General features: G+C 39.0%; 1 protein-coding gene across 1 annotated transcript in view; it reads right to left on the reverse strand.

The window, feature by feature from the left end:
- ptprn2 (protein tyrosine phosphatase receptor type N2) overlaps positions 1-21,473 on the reverse strand; it is a 290,779-nt gene that overhangs the window by 4,132 nt on the left and 265,174 nt on the right. The window contains exons 20-23 of the mRNA XM_066680912.1: positions 20,440-20,606; positions 14,856-14,909; positions 12,514-12,578; positions 9,159-9,232 (exon numbers count right to left, since the gene is read on the reverse strand). Coding sequence (XP_066537009.1) covers positions 9,159-9,232; positions 12,514-12,578; positions 14,856-14,909; positions 20,440-20,606 — 360 coding nt within the window. The remainder of the gene's footprint in view (positions 1-9,158; positions 9,233-12,513; positions 12,579-14,855; positions 14,910-20,439; positions 20,607-21,473) is intronic.

Genomic DNA, 21,473 nt, shown 5'->3' on the forward strand with positions numbered 1-21,473 from the left:
CACTACAATTTAAACACCATTCACTCTGTGTTTAGCCGAGCTCCACTCAGTATTAGAGTGTTGTTCTGGATGCTCAGAAAAAACTGTGTTGAAAGCTGATGAGATCATTTATAATAATCTCTTATTCATGTGTAGAGGTGTTTGTGACCCACAGGATTTTTCTGACATTTTAAAGTCAGTTCATCTCTCCGTATAACCCTCACCAACACACATGTCACTTGTTACTGCCTTTCTGATGAGTTAAATACTTTAATGGAACATACAGATTTTACCTCTGGTCTGCAGTCTGATCAATTTGGGAGTGTGACCTGGCTACATTTCCCTGTTGTGTGAACAAAGCCAAATCATAATGGAGATGCTCAAACGTGTGGACATAGAAATCATGGATGAACTTGTGTGAAGATATCAGTGCTGGGACATTATTGCTAACCATGCCAGCCAATTATCATGCATTTCTGTGTGTGTGTGTGTATGTGTGTATGTGTTTGTGTGTGTGTAAGTGTGATTGTGCGAGAGACTTGTTTGTGTGTGTTCTGAGCTTTAAGCTGTGACTCACGCTGTGTCTCTGCCCTGGGGGCAACTCCTGAGAACATCCAACAGCATGTGAAGAACTGACCCTCAAACACAGCGGCTAAAAGTGGAGCTTCCTGCCGCGGGCCACTGTGGGAGTGCGGTTTGAAATGCAATGCCTTTTTTATTTTCTCTCACAAAGCAGGAGCTAAAACACACGCCTGCATGAAATTTCAAATTTATGGCCACATCTGCACAAGAAAAGTCAACCTACACATTCTGAATGTGCAATATCCAACATGAATGGCAAAGTTTGAAGAACCAGTGAAGACTGAGTGTTTAAGGATATCACTTTCAGTTTATCTAACTGGTTTCATCTTTCAGCATGTTCCTAAAACTGTATCTGTTACAGAGTACTTTATAGAATATTTTTACAACTCAAATAGCTGGCAGTTGTCTCAGATCCCTGTGCCTCTTAAAACTCTAAATAGGTAAAGGAGTGTACAGACATGCCGGCTAAAACACCTTCTCTATTAAATGCGGTGGTGTTCCACACATGACCTCATGTAAATCTGTTCTAATTTATTTCTTGTAAAATTTGTCTTTTTCCAGTTATCATAGGTTACTCAGTTGGCAGTTGTTTAATTTGTAATATAAACAATAAAAACATTCTTCCAGCAGTCCTGGGACACACAAACAGAGGCATCATCATTTAGCTCAGTTATAACTGGGTTTCCACATTTTTGGAATGGGAGATACCACTCAGAGTTCATACTTTTTGGGCTTATAGCTTTTGTGAATGTTTTTGTTTTGGATTTTGAGTTATTGTAGTTGGCCCAGAAGCAGCACTGTGGCTTTTAAAAGAGGTGGCACATACCGTTTGGTATTGGTTACTATCTGTTGTGGGATACTGTAGAAGCAAGCCAAGGTTGCTAATGTATGCTTTGGCCTCTCGTATAGATTTAGTCTGATTTGTCTAGAAGGCCTAATGAGGCCAGATTTTCTTTCTTTATTCCCTTCTTAGTCTTCTTTTTTCACAAGCTCACTATGAATAATTGCTTCTCCAAAAAGAGAGACAGGGAACAAAAAACCCAAACTATTTTTGGGGTTATTTCTCTCTCTCTCTCTCTCTCTCTCTCTCTCTCTCTCTCTCTCTCTCTCTCTCTTTTGGAGAATCAATTATTCATTTTTTTGTGAATTTGTATAGGAACTGATTTACATTAACTTTATGACCATGAAATGTATTTTTATGTATTTTATTTGTAAAAACATCTAAATGAAGACCATGGGATAATGCAGCCTAAGCTTTGTTGTTGTAGCACTTTATAAAAAATGTCATATTCCATCTTTCATATTTCTCCATTCTCTCTCTCTCTCTCTCTCTCTCTCTCTCTCTCTCTCACACACACACACACACACACACATCCTCTTTTTTTGAAAACCAGTATATGGTCAAAGTTATGCAAACTCATGCATCTGATGTAATACAGAGTCTGACCCTGGAGTCTGACCCAGCTCAGAACACCAGGGGGCTCCATCAGCTGCTAACCAAAGCATCTCTGACTTGTGATTCACAGTCCAGACCACATGCAAACATTCAATAATTCATTGTCTGTAAGCTCATATCCAGTTTAGGGTCGCGGTGAGTCCAGAGTCTATCCGGAATCACTGGGTGCAAGGCAGGAACACACCCTGGAGGAGGCACCAGTCCTTCACTGGGTGACACACACACACTCACACCTACAGACAATTTTGAGTCGCCAATCGACCTACCAACCTGTGTTTTTGGACCATGACAGGGAACCAACGCGGACACTGGAAGAACACACCAAACTCCTCACAGACAGTTACCTGGAGCAGGACTCAAACCCACAACCTCCAGGTCCTTGGAGCTGCGACACTACCTGCTGTGTGACTGCGACACTACCTGCTGCACCACCATGGCGGCACATGCAAACACTTTAAGGGAAACATATATTAAAATAAACTGGAAAGTCAAGTCATATTTCAGACTCTAATCAGGAACAAATTGTGGTTATACAGTACCAGTCAAATGTTTGGACACACCTACTCAGGCAGGGTTTCCTTTGTTTTGGGTCATTTTCCACATACTGTGAATGTACAGAACAATTCAAAAGTTTGGACATCTTCTCATTCCACTTTCTACATATGTTCTACATATGGAATTATGTAGTAAACAAAAAAGTGTTACACAAACCAGAATATGTTTCATAATTTAGATTCTTCAAAGTAGCCACCTTTTGCTTTGATGACAGCTTTGCGGTCTCTCAATCAGCTTCATGAGGTCGTCACCTGAGGCCTCATCAAGAGTTCATTTTTATAACTGCTCACGTTCTTAATGTGTTTGAGACCATAACTTGGGTTGTGCAGAGGTCGGGCTGGTACATATTTCTGTACAGTGAGGAGTCCTATTCCACCAATGACGAATGAGATGTGTCCAAACTTTTGACTGGTACTGTATGTCAGATATAAATTCAGATGCGCACATAAATAGTGTGCTCTACCGTGTAGCCTGAAGTTACAGAATGTTAGAGGTTCTCTTTAGAAAGTTATTACTAAGTGCACATTTTTTTTAAACAACCACACAGCCCCATACATTGACTCTAATTAAAAGCAGTGTGTCTGAACAGACTGTAATCCTGCAGTCTTTGAGCAGACGAGGGCGACACAGCCGCTGACCATTAATCTGACCAGAGAACGCTCTCTAATTGACGTCTCTGCTGAGGCTTTTTAGCGCCTGCTCTTCGAGCTGCTTGAAAGCTCAGCTGCACATCTGAATTCAAGATGAGTGGTGCACACTTTCTAGAAAAGCTCATCAAAAACCTGCCTTCTTTCCTCTGAGTCTTCACTTCTCCATCAGAGAAGCAGAAGTTTCAACTCTTTAGGCTCCAGAAAGCATATTTTTAAAGTATATATATTTAGTGGTCAAGTAAATTTAGTTTTCCCTTAGAACTACATAACAATCACATGGTAGGGACCTGTTCGTCTATGTTTGGGGAAAATACTTAGATTAAAGGAACACTAGGTAATATTCTTACATTAAAATGACACTTTCAAAATCATTGTGATGCTTCACAATGTGAGAATAGGCAGAATAGAGCCTCAGTGGTTGCTTCTCTGGCCTCAGCATTGCAAAAACTGCACTTTGTAGCTTTTGGGGAAGGGTAGGAAAATAATTACACCAGAGGTAGCCAAAGGAAACCCAAATCATACTTAGTGTTCCTTTAATGTGGTGGATTTATTTGAGATTGGCTTGTTTGTAAAGTGTGTGTTTAGGGTTAAAACAGGACTGAAACTGATTTTGGAATTATAAACTGTTTTTAGAACTACTTTAGAAGCTAGGGTTAGGTTTGGGATGTGTACTATATCTTGTGATTACTGTACATGGGTAGAATTAGTAGTATATCTGTGGTTAGGAGTGTACCAGGATTAGAAAATGTATTATAACAGGATTAGGCTTTGGCCTCTGTATTATGGATTAATTATTATATGGTGTGACAACTATCGTAACTCAAAGCATTGGGCATGGTGAATTATTAATCATGTACAGCTGCTCCAGAGAGTCCTACTTTGTTTGATACTTTTCTATGGAGTTTATTCTAACCACATGCATAGAACTGAAGGTTTTTGACAATATTCATGGTGCAGCTAGCATAGGTTAAATAATAAATAAATAAATAAACAAATGTCACTTACAAAGTAATGCATGGTACAACTAGCAGCAACATTCTTTGATAACTATGAAAAATAAATGAACATAAGCTGAAGTCTGTAAGATAAAGATAATTAAAGATGATTTATAGGGATGCAAAACCAAACCAGTGATACAAAATAAGAATAAAAAAAAGATAAAAATCAGCACAGAGGTAATAATAGAACTGTGGAAAATGTGCAAGGGTATAAAATAGTTCAAATAAAAATAAAAATCTGCATTATAGACCTCTAAATATAAACATAATATACAAAAGATTAAGGGTAAATGTATATACAGAAGCAAAAATATACAATGGAAAATGTGCAAAAAACAGATGGTTGTGCAATGGTTTACAGTTTGGGAAAATTTGGGGGGGCTGTATATTCTAGATTTATTGTCCAGTGGTCAGAGCCATTCTTATCCTCTCTGTATTCGCTCTCACAGAGAGAAAGCATTGCTCTGACCAAAACAGAACAGTATTCACCTGCCTTGCCTTGTTCACATTATATGAGAGTGTGATTCTCAGCTACATGAACTAAAATCTTTTTTCGATTATTTTTAACACTGTAATTTTGCAACATCTGCCTTACAGCTCTTTCTCGTGTTATTAATGTTGCTGAAGACTCCTTTCCTAATACACATACTATATATTTGACAAGGAAACCCAAATCAATTTGAACCTAATTTTCAAAGCAGTGTTGTATTGATTACTAGACTTTAAATTATAGATTGATCACACAGGCTTAATTACAGCGGTGGGTTTCAGTTATTGCTGTGTTGGGGGTTGGTTAAATTGCAGGGGTGGGTGACTTTGTGATTGCTTCATCGCTCAGTCCTGGGTTTAATGAACCACACGGTGTTCTTTAGGTAGAGAGAAAGTCACAGGTAGAGAAAAAAGTCATGTGCAATCACCATACGTGCCGTTAAAAAATAATTCGACAAATAGCTGAATTGTCATGGGGGTACTACTTGTCTACTTGGGTTACCACAGAACCAGATTTAGCACCTCCCTCAGAATTTATGGGCGAGACGGTGGCTTAGTGCTGGGATCTGAGTGGAGTTTCCATGTTCTCCCCATGTCTGTGTGGGTTTCCTCCAGGGTCTCCGGTTTCCTCCCACAGTCCAAAAATATGGAGGTAAGGTGAACTGGGTTCTCTCATAACTGTCCTGGTGTGTGAGTGAATGAGTGTGTATGTAAATGAATGTCTGTATATGTGTGAGTGAATGTGCATGTGCCCAGATATGGATTGGCGGTCTGTCCTGAGTGAAACCCTAGTGCCTGATGCAGTCCTCGAGGTGGACAGTCGTTCCTGGTTGAGAGTACGCTGTGTGCATTTGGCTGCAACTTCTCGCCAGTCTGTGTGTGGACTGAATGTTGCATTGATTGTAAAGCGTCCTTGGGTTTCTAGAAAGCGCTATATAAGTGTAATGTTAAATAAATTAATTAATTAAATAAAAATCCCTTTTAAATAGCCTGGTGAATTCAGCTATTTTAAGATGTATCCATTCTTCACATCTACACAGACATTCAGTTACACACACACAGCTTGTAAAATCTGCATATGAGCCTAATATCACCATGCTTAAAACAAACAAGGGCTAGTGGAGTACTGGAAGTGGCTTCAGACAAGTGGTCAGATTTGACCAAAACATGATCAGCATATTTAGTTCTGGTCAGGTCGGATTAGATATGGTCAAGTAATGTGTGCTGTGCAGAATTGAAGTAATGACGAGTGTTGTCAGGTAGCGTTTAGAAAGCTCTGGTCCAGTCAAATGTGATCAGGTGATATCAGGTGATATTGAGGTCATGTTACAACCCCAATTCCAATGAAGTTGGGACGTTGAGTAAAACATAAATAAAAACAGAATACAATGATATACAACGCCTTTTCAACTTATATTCAACTGAATACACTACAAAGACAAGACATTTAATGTTCCAACTGAAAAACATTATTGTTTTTTTGCAAATATTCACTTGTTTTGAATTTGAGGCCTGCAACACGTTTCAAAAAAGTTGGGACAGTGGCAACAAAAGACAGGAACATTTCAGGAATACTCAGAAAAACCCTGTTTGGAACATTCCACAGGTGAACAGGTTAATTGGAAAGCTCCATCTAAGTGCAAGTTAAAACTCTACCATACAAGCGAAAGCCATAGATCAACAACACCCAGAAACGCCGCCGGCTTCTCTGGGCCCAAGCTCATCTGAGATGGACTGACGCAAAGTTCAAAAGCCAGCATCTCTGCTGGTATGGGGATGTGTTAGTGCCCATGGCATGGGTAACTTACACATCTGTGAAGGCATCATTAATGCTGAAAGGTACATACAGATTTTGGAGCAACATGTGCCATCCAAGCAACGTCTTTTTCAGGGACGACCCTGCTTATTTCAGCAAGGCAATGCCAAGCCACATTCTGCACGTGTTACAACAGTGTGGCTTCATAGTAAAAGAGTGTGGGTACTAGACTGCCCTGCCTGCCGTCCAGACCTGTCTTTCATTGAAAATGTGTGGCACATTATGAAGTGCAAATTACGACAACGGAGAACTCAGATTGAAGTTGTACATCAAGCAAGAATAGGAAAGAATTCCACCTACAAAGCTTCAACAATTAGTGTCCTCAGTTCCCAAATGCTTACTGAGTGTTTTTAAAAGGAAAGATGATATAACACAATGGTAAACATGACCCTGTCCCAACTTTTTTGGAACAAACTGCAGGCCTCAAATTCAAAATGAGTGAATATTTGCAAAAAAAACAATAAAATGTATCCGTTTGAATATTAACTATCTTGTATTTGTAGTGTATTCAATTGAATATAGGTTGAAAAGAATTTACAAATCATCATATTATGTTCTTATTTATGTTTTACTCAACGTCCCAACTTCATTGTAATTGGAGTTGTAGTATGTTCTGAAGATGTCAGGTGTGTTCAGGTATGATCAAGCGATGGCAGGTGCAGTCAAATTTGCTCAAATAAAGCCAAGTGTTGTTATGCTACATCGGATGGATTTACTGGTGGTCTGTCTAGATCAGTTGCGGTCAGGTTATTTCAAAGGATGCCAGGTGTGTTTTGGGATGGCCATGTGAGGTAAGGTCAATTAAAACAAGGTGAATCAGAGTGTTGTCAGATGAAACCAGGTGAGGGTAATGCTAACCATACACTAAAACTTTTTGACAAGACATTTAAAAGACTAAAGTCTGAACCCCTCTCACATATAAAGACACTGTCACAGTTTTATTTGCAAAGACTGAATATTTGCTGTGTCACTGATTTGCAAGACTGCAACTAGATTCCTTGGTATACTCTCAGAAAAACTGTCACTCTGGTGTCACCTCCAAGGGCACAGTGCCTCTTGTTAGCGAACATAATTTGACCATACTGTATAGTAATTTTCAAACACCCCATTTCACCTCAAGGACTTATAATTTATTACTTTATTTTACATTGTTATGTAATGAAAGCTTAGATATTCACCTCTCCTTCTGGAGAAGAGAATGTAATGTACCTGGACTTTAAAACCACTGTTGTACACTGTTTGTACCTTTAGTGACAATAATGTACCTTTACCATACCTTTTTTTCTGACAGTGTAGGGGTCAGATCAATGCGTCGACTGACTGAACTACTTCATCATCAGTTTTATTAGTGAGCACTATTCCACATTCTCATTGCCAATTTGTCAAATACAGCTGCTTGCTCAGGAGCCCCCTGCATCAGGAACTGAAGCGAAGGGGTCGCATTATCTTTGGATGTGCAAGGTAAGGGTGTCGACTGTGATGTGCACATTGGTAGATCACACCTTATATAAATAATCACATGAACATAACACCAAATATAAGCGGGTCCCATACATTAAATTTAAACATTACTTTACAATATTTTTTGGTTATTTACAGAGTCTACATCACTATTTGCGCGAGCAAAGACTAAAGACTTGTGATAGCATTAAATAAAGTTGATTTGATCTGAATATCCTGACCTCCTCACACCAAACGATCAAGAAGATTGGAACACGCTGCAACTCCAGCAAGATTCACACAATTTTATTCCAACTTTTTCGAAATTTGTCTACGACAGTGAAAGCGCTTGTAAACTCATTCTGTGTAAGGCCAGCATTAGTGTAGTAAATGGAGATCAGATGAGCTCAAAGAAGATCAGGTAATTCACTTGTTGGTAAGTTCTAGATGTGTAGTGTGTAGATATGGTGAAGTGATTGAGGTAAAGACAGTTGTGGTGAGCCAGTGTAATTGTGTGCATGTATAGTAGGGCTGGGCAATTAATCAAAAATTAAATTAATGAAATCGATCTTCAGAACTTCTGATCAACATAATATTTTCAATAAAAATTATAACAAAAAATAACCTAAATGCAGTGGCAAACAGAGCAACTTGAGCAGCTTGTGCCAAAGAAAATGCCGTGTCTGTGGTTTTGACGTGTTAGAAAAAAGTCGAGGGTAAACACAGGCAAAAAATTGTTTCAGAAAGTTAATAGCACCAGTCTGTTTCAACAACTGAAGCACAATCACAATACTAAATATGAACAGTGCACAGCTCAAAAAAGAGTCTGACAGACTCCCAGAAAAAAAAACAAAGCTCATCTTTAATAATTTAGCATAATTATAGTACAAGATTTCTCAGTAAACTATGAGGGCCAAAAAGATGAACAAAATAATCGTTCATTATTCATAAACAAGGTAACGTTCAATTAATCATGATATTGATTTGCGATCATATCACCCAGCATTAATATATAGCCTAGTGAGAACAGATTAAAACTGGTTGTGTTACAGTATGTTCTTGTGAGGTTGTTTGGGTTGGAGCATGGTCTGGTAAAGTCAGGTGTAGTCAAGAATAGTATGATTAAGTCAGGTGAGGTTAAGTTATGTACACTAAGGTCAGTTGAGGTCAAGTATGTTGTGATTTAGACTTACCTTGGTATGCACCATGCCTGCTCGTTGATCCCTCAGGTGTTCCAGTGTTGCTGCTATATCAATTTCCTTTGCGCCTGCAAAACAAACACTGGATTTAGTCTGGGTTTAATACTACATGTACATGTGATCTCTGTACCTTTTCTGCTTTAGTTTAGAAGTTCACAGTAAGTTCAATTATTGTTATGAAGATGCTGAAGTTAAAGACAAAGAGGTGAATGCACCTGCATGTTATTAAATCAAGTAGAGATATGGAATTCTGCAAAAATAAAAAAATAAAAAAATAAAAAAATAACAGTAGCAGCCCAGGCTGCAGACATATTTGAGTCTAATCTTTTGGCACATATGACTCAGTTACAGCACTGGCAAGTATTGTGTGGGCCTGACTTGTGCCAACTGTCATGATCCGGGATTGACTTCCGTTATGGCACCTGTTGAGTGGGCTGGACGTGGGTCAGAAAATCTGAGTTACGTAGCTAACAAAATGAACTATAGTAAGTTAGGCTGTTTTTGGCTTCATTTTTTGAAGAGGCTGAATGTGGGTGGAGGGCTGGTGGAAGAGAGCATGCTTCAACTGCTGTAGAGCCTGAATATGGGTGGAGTGAAGCATTGCTTTTATTGATTAACCACATTTATTAAAAAAAAAAAAAACGAATAAAAAGATGAATATCCAAATCTCTAATGAAGAAATATTTGGGGCCAACACTACTTTTGACACTGCAGAACCTTCATACAAATGATGTGTCTGAAATGGCTCCCTACACACTATTACTGTATTAAAGTATATAAATATATAGTGCACTATTATAGGGAACAGAATTCAGGTGGTTAGTGAATGGTTTTGGACAATATCTTATGTAGGTTTTTACCAAAAAATGGATTTTGAGCAGTCTGCTCTATGCTAGTGTCCATGGGTTGTACACTATTTTTTTGCAGTGCATTGTGGGATTGTTTGAGTTCACAGAAAATTGTCCACTATTATTTCAGACACCACTATAAAATGGTGGAACCCCAAAATAGTGCACTATATAATGAGTAGAGAACAGTTTCGGACACAGAACAAGTCTGACATCTAGGCACACTGAAGAAACAGGATTCCTTGAGTAGTAGCAGCAGCGGCGATGATGAATTTATTATTTTACATTTAAACACTGGGAGTAAACGCTGCATAGACAGGGTTCACCCCATTCTAAAAAAAAAAACAGCAGCACAGGGAGTCCAGCACCTCATTCTGGATCTACCGCTGTATAACGAGCTGTTCTGAAGTTATTTCAGTAGGAGCATAGAGCATGTTGCACAGCTCCTTAAAAAGGATTATATTTTCTTTAACCTCTTGTTCTTTGAGCTTTTGTATTCTGCTACAAACAAAATGAGATGTTCTTCGGCCGTCTTGATGCTCATTTGTTTGGCCTGCAAACATGAAAATGGGCAATTTGGCATTTTATTTTGGTTTTGAGATGATGGACTGTACCACTAACCTGGGGTAGTCAGTCTGGGTCAATTAAGTGCTGCAGTTCATTATCTGGCTTCCAAAACACAAAAGGTGAGAAAACACACTGAAAGGAAAATGGTATAGGGCTTCTGCAAGCTGGCAGTTAAGATTAGTCTGTCTGGCAGTTGTCACATATTTTGAGTTCCAGGGGACTGACTATTCTTAGATTAATGGTATAGTCCATCGTCTCCAAACGCCAAATAAAATGCACTTTTCACAAATTTTCACAAAAAATGCCCTTTTTAAAATCACATTTTCTGTTTTTATCTGCTGCTGGATGACTCAAACACAGCAACAGGACGCTGAAATCTGAATCCAAAACAGTAAGCACTAACGAACCAATCAGAGCGAAAGACTAGTATCATGGAGGATTTTGACCAACAGAACGGGAATCTCCAAGACAGCTGCGACTCTCAGGTCATCAGTGCCCGATGTCAAAAGAGGGAGGGCCAAAGCTTTGGGCTGTGAAGCATAGGAGCTGCGTTTTCTACAGTGATACATTTCCATCCTGTGTCTCGAAATGGTTAATTCCTAAAAAAATTCAACATGGCCGGGTGCGGGGTTCCATTTAGGGTGGACGATCGAAATTCAGTACTTCAAGCCCTACATGCACTCAAGGCAGGGAGTCCTAACAAGCTCTCATTCTTCATTCACTTGCTTTTCACCCACCATTCCTAAAGAAAAGAAAGGCAGCCCCCCACCTCCTCAGAGAGCTGCTGAGAGAGAGAGAGAGAGAGAGAGAGAGAGAGAGAGAGAGAGACATGAAGAGAGAACGAGAGAGAGAGAATGAGAGAGAGAAGCGTTTTGAAAGAAAGCAAGTGCAGCTGGGGTTCCTGTCTCAAAAAGTACTCCACCACTTTCATGTCTTAAGAAGTGCAGAATTCTTAAGTTTAGAAGGGAAGGAGAGTGTAAGAGAGACAGAGAGAGAGTAAAAGAGGGAGAGAAGGAGGGAGGGAGGGAGGGAGAGACAGAATCTTTAACAAAAAAAAAAAGGCGGTGGAACTAAAATGACATTCTTGAGTAATTTACAATTCATTGGTGAAGATGAAGGAAAGGGCAGTGGGTGGGGGGTGGGGGTGGGGTACGATGGGGTGTACGAGGGAGGGGAAAAATAATAAGGAGAAGAAAAATGGAGAGGAAAATAGGGGAGAGTGAGAGAGGGATTGAGGAGGGAGAGCTGTGCATGCTTCAGAGCCTTTGATCACAAGTGTGTGTGTGTGAAAACTGGGAGACCTGGGATCCTCACGTTCCCCAAAAGAGGAAACAAAAGGAGAAGGGAGGTTGGGGTAAAGATTGGATATGGGGGAGTCTATAGGAGCCTGGGAAAGAAAACTGGACACTAGGACATCGTCCCCTGAATATGAACAGAAGCAGTGACCTTAGAAACAGACAATGGCCTACTGACACAGTGGGGATTGGTGTGTGTGTGTGTGTGTGTATGTGTGGGTGGGTGGGTTTGTATGGTGATTCCAGGGCTGTGCATAAGTCGTGTAGAGGGGAAGGTGCTCAGGGTAAATAAAGGTAATCCAATGTATCAAAAAACGTATAAACTTTTACTGCATATTGCAAACATTATTCTTAAATTAATGCATTTGGGGTCGTCAAATCTCGGAGGAAACCACATCAATAGTAGTGCTATGACCCTTTTCTCATTCTCTTTCTCTTTTTCTGTGAGAAATCACTGCTTTCTCTCAGCTGTCTAATGCACAGGATTTTCAATGGATATGGGTGCTTTGTTGTTGTCATGACAACCAAACAATACAATTGCACAACTGGACTGAGTGTGTGTGTTTGTGTGTGTGTGTGTGTGTGTGTGTGTGTGTGTGTGTGTGGGTGGGTGGGTAGGTGTGAGGGGTAAATACCCACCTTTAGCCATTTTATTCAACACCATGTCTATGAGGATATAGGTCCCACTCCTGCCTGAGCCATCACTGTGAGGGAGTGGGACAGAAAAGAAGATAGGGAAAGAAAAAGAATGAAAAAATGAAAGAGAAGGACAATCATGTTAGAGTGTGTGCGTGTGAGTGTGTGTGTGTCATAGGTGTTTCAGTTTTCAGTCTGATGTTGCATCATTCCTCTGCCTTCACTGTAAAACTCTCTCTCTCTCTCTCTCTCTCTCTACTCTCTCACTCTCTCTACTGTCTCTCTACTTTCTCACTCTCTCTCTCTCTCTGTCTCTCTACTCCTTCACTCTATCTCTCTCTCTCTCACTCTCTCTCTACTGTCTCTCTACTCTCTCACTCTCTCTTTGTTTTTCTCCTCTCTCACTCTATCTCTCTCTCTCACTCACTCTATCTCTCTCTCTCACACTCTCTCTCTCTCACTCTCTCTCACTCTATCTCTCTCTCTACTCTCTCACTCTCTCTCACTCTATCTCTCTCTCTCTCACACTCTCTCTCTCTAACACTCTCTCTCTCTCTCTCTCTCTCACACACACACACACACACACACATAAACAGACCCAGTTCATCCTGGACTAGTCCTGGACTACATCAAATTCTAAATGGAGGTTTTTCATCAAAATTGTATCTTCTGTAGAATATACCACTGACCATATAGGAGCACTTTGTAGTTCTACAACTATAGACAGTTCACAATGTTCTTTTGTGCAGTGGATCATTCTCAGAGCAGTGGGGTTGTGTTAGTGTGTGTTGTGCTGGTACAGTTGTATCAGACACAGCAGTGCTCCTGGATATAAAGCCTTCAGTGTCACTGCTGGATTGAGAATAGTCTACCGACAGCGTCCTGTCTCCATTGATTAAGGACTAGAGAATGACCAACACAAACTGTGCAGCGACACATGAGCTACTGTCTCTGACTTTACACCAACAAGGTAGGTGTGTCTAACAGAGTGGACAGTAAGCTGTGTCTGATCCACTCATACCAGCACAACACACCACCACCACTTCAGTGTCATAGCAGCACTGAGAATGATCCATCACCCATTGAACAATTGAAGAACAGGGTGAGATCTAGTATATTTGTTCATTTATTGATGTTTTTTAATTGGATTGAAGGAACAGAAGGCATTTTGTTGCTGATTAAAGTTATAATACAATATATTACTCATGTTTTGGAATATTAGACATGTTTTTGTTAGTCTTGTTCTAATTATCGTATGTAAAGCACTAGTGATTTCTATGAATCAAGATTATATTTGTTTTTCTCTGGAAGCTTGTTTCCCTAGAAACATCCTGAAGGGGCGACTGTATACGAACACACAAACACAGTGTTGACAGACTTGCTCTTGGTCTCAGAATATCATGGTCTCAGAGTCATATGATGACTTTTGAATGAAACTTTAACCAATCCCTACCTCTATTTTAGTTCATCTGTTTGATCAGGTCCAGAAATAAAACTACAATTTCTATAAAATAGTCTGTAAATTATATTAATAAAGAAAGCTTTATTTACCGTATTTAAGGAGCAAAAACCTGCATTTCACACCTGTCTGAAAATAACATTATTAAAATGATATATTAAACTAATATATTATAAGCTAATATATGATCATTTTTTCATTCATTCATTCCTTGTCTGTAACCGCTTATCCAGCTCAGTGTCGCGGTGGGTCTGGAGCCTACCCGGAATCACCCTGGAGGGGGCTCCAGTCCTTCGCAGGGCGACACACACTCACAACTATGGACACGTTTGAGTCACCAATCCACCTACCAATGTGTGTTTTTGCACCATGGAAGGAAACCAGAGCACCCGGAGGAAACCCACGCAGACACAGGGAAAACCCCTCATAGACAGTGATCTAGAGGGGGGCTCAAACCCACAACCTCCAGGTCCCTTGAGCTGTGAGACAGTGACACTACCTGCTGTGTCACCATGCCGCCGATATATTAATGTATTATTCATGTAAATTGGAAAACAATTATATAACATATGTATATTGAAATTTTCCCCAATACGCTAAATTCAGCTAATAAATATTTTTTGTGCTTGCTGTGAGAGTGCAGTGTGTGTTCTCTGTAGAAGCATCGAAAGCATTGCATGGATTATGTATTCCACTGTAAAAAATGATTAAATTAATATTACACCAGTCACCTATATGTTTTGAAAGAATAGTGTGTACTTTAAGTGTAACAGTTAAAAGCAAAGGCAAAGGAACAAATAATTAAATTCCCAGTTGTGCACTGAATGCATAAGATTGATAATTGTGTAAATTGGAACATTATAATCATTTTTTTGTTCATACTTGCCTGCAGTGGATAATTATTGGACAAGAGCGGCCCCGGTAACACTTGTTAACCTTTCTGTAATGAAACAGAGACACAAAAACAAGCCGTTAATGCAGTTTGGAAGAGATTTTGATGTGGAGAGCAGGGACAAAAATGAAAAAACAATAAAAATAAAGCTCTGAATAACAGCCAAGGGGACGGTCATTATCCTATTTATTTGTTTTTTTTTTCTTTACGTTTTTATAAAACCACTTTTTCATGTTGCTTTAATAATTGTTATAATAAACACATTTGATTTAGGCCAAATGTAATAGAATAAAATGTCAATGCAGGAGTAATTCTTAACTCATTGAAAAATTCTGCAATAATTAATTAATTTACTCATTCATTTATTAAATAAAAATTCTGCTTAATATTCAGATACAATCAGTATATTCACTAGGTAAATGTGTAAATGTGTAGTACAGCTTCAGATTATTATTAATGTTGGATAACACCAAGAGTTTACAGGTAGTATGAGATAATTAATAAATAAATTGTTCTCACGTATAGATATTGTTCTGATTTATTTTCTTTCATGAACACAACCAAATATGCCTAAAAAAATGAGTGATCACACGTCTTTCTGCTTAAAAGCTAGAACTGGTTCTTTATCATTCTGACCATCTGTTTATGTATTTACTTAGAGTGTCTGGGTTCTTTTACCTGGTCACTCTTAGTAGAAATTGTTGTATAAAGCACCAAAAGACAGTATTTGAAACAAATTTTTAAATGATGACTACAGAATCCAAATTATAGAATGAAATAACTCTTTAAAGAAGGTTGTACTTCACATACTCCATTTTGGAGAGGAATGAGGAACCACTGAATTCCTGTTCTTTGATTTTTTTATGGTTCTACACATAACCAGAATTTTTTCTATAGAACTATCGGGGGAACCCTGTGGTTAAACTTTCCGTTGATCCAACAATATCTAGAATCTGTCAGGTATTTCAGACTAAGTATCACAATACTTAACATCCATTCAGCTGGGGCCAATAAGAACATCAACTGAAGTGTGGCAACATTTCACTTTGTTTTTAAACACTATCAAGAACAGAAGCTCAAATGTTCTTCGTAATCCTGTAAAAAAAGACACTGCTGAAATACAAAGGACAGTGAAAGAAAGGCTGAAAACTGTCAGTTTCATCACAGCTGTCCATTAAACTTGCCTCACAGACCGAAAGAAAAAAAAAGTCCATATAAAGCAATTAAGTTGAAGAGAGTGGCTGTTTAAACTGATCGTGCGGCAGAACCCCATTAAAGCAGTGATGAATGCAGTGGTGAAATACCGTGGTCCGGGACACATTAACATTAACACACAATTAGCCGTGTTACACGCCCCGCAAAAAAAGATAAATAAATAAAATAAAATAAAATACTGCTGCCGCCCCTTCACACTATTACCATTACTGCTAGGGTTACCATGGAAACAGAGGCTGTTAACAGCCTGTCGGACCCCCACCCCACCCCACCCCCCGCATGCTGTTTCTTTAGTTTGCATTTGGGGGGGGGGGTGTGTGGAGGGGTTTTTACACTTTTTTTCTCGTCTTTTCATGTGTTCAGCCCTCTGCCCGACACACACAGACATCCACACACCCAGACTGAGGCACACAGAGACACACATACACACACACACACACACATCCTATTGAACACCCCAAGGCTGTTTATAGCTGCTACAGGAAATGTAAAATATATATCTGTAAAAGATTATTACAAAAGGATTATCTAAAGCAACCATTTCCCACACAAAAGAGAACTGCTGTTTCAGTGAGCCATTACTTCTGTACACTATGGAAATGAAAATAAATAAATGAATATCATAATAATAATAATAATAATAATAATAATAGGAAATAAGTCCAGATCCCCAGCACAAAACCCATATGTGTATCTTGTATATCAAAGAGTGCTGCAAGACATTCAGTAATCTATAAAAATGGTGCAAAATGCTACATTTTCCAGAAATGAAATTAGACAGGAAAAGACAGACTGATGTGGATACAGAGACACTGAGAGAGAGACAGATGGACAGCAGTGAAGCAGCAGGAGGGAGATGAACGGAAGGAGAAGAAGACAGGTATGGATGGGAGGGATATATAAAGGGAGAGTGGGAGAGGAAAAGTCGGTAGGAAAAATATGGAAAAAGGGGAGAGAGACATGCACAAAGGTAAACAGATAGGTAGATAGAGTGATACACGAGAGAGAGAGAGAGAGAGAGAGAGAGAGAGAGAGAGAGATTGGTGACAGACAGAGGTGAGTCAGAGTGCGAGGAAGGGAAGTACAGAGGGAAGTGTGGGTAGAGGAGTGAGGGCCTGGAAGAAGAGATACAGTTTCCAATGATCACTTTTGTGACTATGCAACTGGGCTCATATAACTAGCTGCAACATCACAAAAATGACAGTGGCAACCGCTAATTAGCTGCCCAACTGAAAGAAAAGAGAGAGAAAGATAGACAGAGGGAAAAAGGGAGAAAGAACTGAGGAGGTGAGCGAAGGGCGTCTGGCATTGTGAGTGTGAGTGAGAATAAAGGTGGGGAACAGAATCAAAATGGCTGCAGGAAGGAGAGCAAGCCTAGCATTAGCTGAACCCAAACAACACATAAACTGAGAAAAGCTAGCCACAGAGCTAGCCAGTGCACACACCCAGAGCTGCAGCAAGAGATCTGGAACATTCTACTGAACATTCAACTTGGTTATACTTGTCCTGAAGTCTGATTTTAGCTAATTCAGCCAAGGGTTTCTAATCTGTAACCCTTAACCACTTCTAACTTGTTATGCTTGTTATGCAATGAATGGGTAATGAATTCTTGTATCAGCAGTTTTTTTAAGTATACAGTGCTGCGCCAAAGTACCCTCCTCCATTTATTTAATTTCCAATCAAAATGGCCATTACATATACGCTATTCAATTTCAGGAGATTTCTGAGAGGTTTATGTATGATATGAGAAAATCCATTTGCATACATACTCAGAAAAACTGTCACGGTGCTGGTGCCCTCCAGGGTGCATATTCAGTATTTTTACTTAGGGGACATAATTGTACCATATTCAGTTCTGAGTGTAGATTTCTAAGTTGCAATGATTTCATCTGCACCATTTCATCTCTAAGATTTATTTAGTTTTATTTCAGAGAGTTCTATAATAAAAGTTTAAAAATAATCACCTCTCCTCAGAGAGTACAGACTGTAATGTACCTTTAGGGAACAAACCTGGACTTTAACACTGTTGTACCTTTAAAGATGCATTTACATTGTTTGTACCTTTAGTGAACTATAATGTACCTGTGCAGTAACTTTATTCTGAGAGCCTACAGAAGCTGAAAGTCTTTAGAAAATAAATAGGAAAATGGAGGTTAAAATATAAAAAATGTATTAAATATTAAATTTATAGGGCTGGTTTTCCAGGCAAGGAGGAAGCTATGTCCTGGACTTTGTCCTCCTTTCAGAGGAAAATCACATTTCAAAATGTCATGTAGTCCAGGACTAGGCTTAGTCCCTGTCCTGGGAACTGTCCCATTGAGTTGTAACTGCCATTCAAGACCTTATATAAGATACAGTCTCCATCAGGCAGTACATAAAGGAAACAATAAATCTGACAATGTCCACATATGTTTATGTCAGTCCTTGCACTATAGGAATTTGAAGAAACATGTAGCTGTCAAAAGAAAAGTTTGAGAAAATAGTGAAATAAAAACAAGAAGGTTTTTAAATTAAACCAATAAAGGGCCTGTTTTTCCAAAACAATAGACTAACCACTGTATAGACCAGATGTCAATGTCACCAAAAGTGTCTGCATTGCTTGGATTAAATGAAGCAGAAGACTGAACTTTGAAGGCATAAAAATTTGTTTTATGAATATACAATATATAAATAAAACTAATAAAAGAAAAAAAATACACTCTGACAGTGACAAATAAATTTGAATGGACATTAAATAAAGGGTAGTCTCTGAATATTGCACACTACTACACACTTATATATGGAAATACCACATCATCTTGAATGTTGTAATAGAATGTATCACACCTTGCCACCATTTGCTGTACAGCCCAAAAGCCTTTCCCCTCATTATCACAGTGCACAATGAACCCATTAGTTGTACTGTGGTGGATGGAGGTTGGAGCTTTAAGAAAGAAACTAGACTCAAGCACAAGAGTGTTTTAATGTTAAAATCACATTGTTTTCTTTTTCAACACTAAAAAAAAAGAGTCCAAAAGAGTGATTTCCCAAAGAGTCTATATAGGCAATGTTGGACAAATGGCTCTAAAGCAGTAATGGGGAGTGTATTATGTGCTGTGCTAGTCCAGACACATGGGGTTATTTTAAAGGTTACACTGGAAACAGAAAGTGTAGATGAGAAGTTATAGAAAGCGTGCACAGAAAGCCAAAACCATATTAAAAAAGGAGGCAATAAAAAATGTTCTTGTCCTCTGCCTTTGAACGTGGCAAGGCTATAATCTGTGATAAATACAGGGAATCAAGACAACCTCCCGCCAACGCCAATATTGTTTTTCCCATTTGGGGTCAAATAGAGAGGAAACAAACAAACGGGATGTCATAGGTGAGCAGATTCACCGATACATTATTTACCCAGCAGCAAAGCCAATGTCTCTATGAGAAAAGCACAGGCGAATGGGCCTACTGTGAGTTTGCACTCTCCTTCTCTATTAAGGATCTTCAGCACGTTTATGGCGGGAGAGAAAAACGAGGACTTTATGCTGCCATCGGCTTTTCCGTCAGAGCAGATTTATAGCTGAACCTTTCCCGTTTAACTGAGGTGTCTGAAATAAGGATTGTTATACAGTGACTTCTGTTTATTGGCTATGATGCAAAACTAAGAGAAAGAAGCTGAGGACGAGGTTTAAAAGAAATGTTGGAATTTTGATTTTTAAAGCCTCAGAAAACTTGAAAGTACAAAGAAATGTCAGCCGTAATCTATTTAGCGGAGGGAACTGATGAACTTAACAAACCAGTGTGAATAGGAGAGAATATTTTAGAATTTTATGAATGAATGAATGAATGAATGAATGAATGGGAGGAAAATATGCTGTTCACCTTATTTTCCAACACAAAGAGCATCTTGGTTTATGCTTCTCTCTCTCTCTCTCTCTCTCTCTCTCTCTCTCTGTCTCTCTCTCTCTCTTTCTCATATATTCTCAGATTTAGTATCCTAATGTTTATTTCCACATTAAATGGGTCAGTGTATGAGGTGTATGAGTAATGTTGGTGTTATTCGCCAGCCTCTTATATGAATTTTCTGTTCCACCTTAAAAATGCAACAATACTTTTGACTTGTTCCTAATTTTCTGTGTTTAAAACTCACAAACCACAGACATCTTTAAACACCTTTAAAACCACATTTTATTCCCACTTACTTCTTATAAAACACATAAAACATGGACTTTACAATACGCTGTATACGCTATTATTATCTACACAATTTAGTGTTGATTAATGGAGCCCTGTGTGAGGATCCCATCTTCACCCTATTCCAACCCGAGGCAAATGAAGAATAGTTTTTCACAGTCGATGTGGTCATTTGTAGAAACATGGATTTACATACCTGCGGAAGTCCAGGAGGGTTCTAGCAGACTCTGGAATGCTCTGGTCCATCCAGGATAAAAAGTGGAACTGCGTTACAGTCCGAGTCTCATTGGTCTGAACATTCTTCAGGTAGAAACTGCGCACCAGGAAATCTTCACACCATATGTGCTCTGAAACCAGGTTCACCTGCGTGAACAGACAGAGTAACTAGGTGCACCACCGAACACTAACAGGGGTTTCTAACCAGCTGGGTTCCTTAAAGGTACATTACATTCTCTTCTCCACAAGGAGAGATAAGCTTACATTTATAGAGCTGTGTAGTATAAAGTAACATAAGTCCTGGAGATTAAATGAGGCGAATGAAATCATCACAATCTTTAGATATTATAGAGTATGGTACAAATATGTTCCCTAACTAAAGGTTCTGAACATTTATGATTGAGGATACCACCACAGCGGCCGTTATTCTGAGAGTGTACTGAGATGTAACTCTGGAATATATGGAACCTTGCCTGGTTAAATATTTTTTTCTTATGATGGGACAACTGTTGTAAATGGTTCTCTAAAACCTTTTATAAATTTGTCCATTTGAATACCTTTTTAGAATTATAGTTACATGCCAAAGAAGCCTTCACCTGTACTATATAGAAAGGGTTGGTTTTTTTTTTCACATAAAAAAACCTGAAACACAAAGAGTAAACATACATTCTTTATACGGGGGATGCCCAGTTTTGACGGCTTGATCTACATTTTGTACAGGACAGGGCATACCTGTAGGTGGTGTGGTGGATAATGCTGTATGGACTATTTCAAATTTTCAAGAGAGGGGTTGCTAGACAGCAACAGCCTATTTTGTTTATTTTTGTTTTGTTTTATTGGACCAATTCACAAGAGAGCTTCCCAGTAATCATCAGTGAGTGTGATATTTGAAATAAATTATTTTCATGTGGGAAAAGGCTGATTCACATGTAGATCATGTGTGACTAGACCAGTATGAATGCTGCGATCGACTGGTCGCTAGTGATCAACTCATTGGACATCCCTGCTTTATAC

Source organism: Hoplias malabaricus, chromosome 9 (assembly GCF_029633855.1).
Source record: "Hoplias malabaricus isolate fHopMal1 chromosome 9, fHopMal1.hap1, whole genome shotgun sequence".
NCBI lineage: Eukaryota > Metazoa > Chordata > Actinopteri > Characiformes > Erythrinidae > Hoplias > Hoplias malabaricus.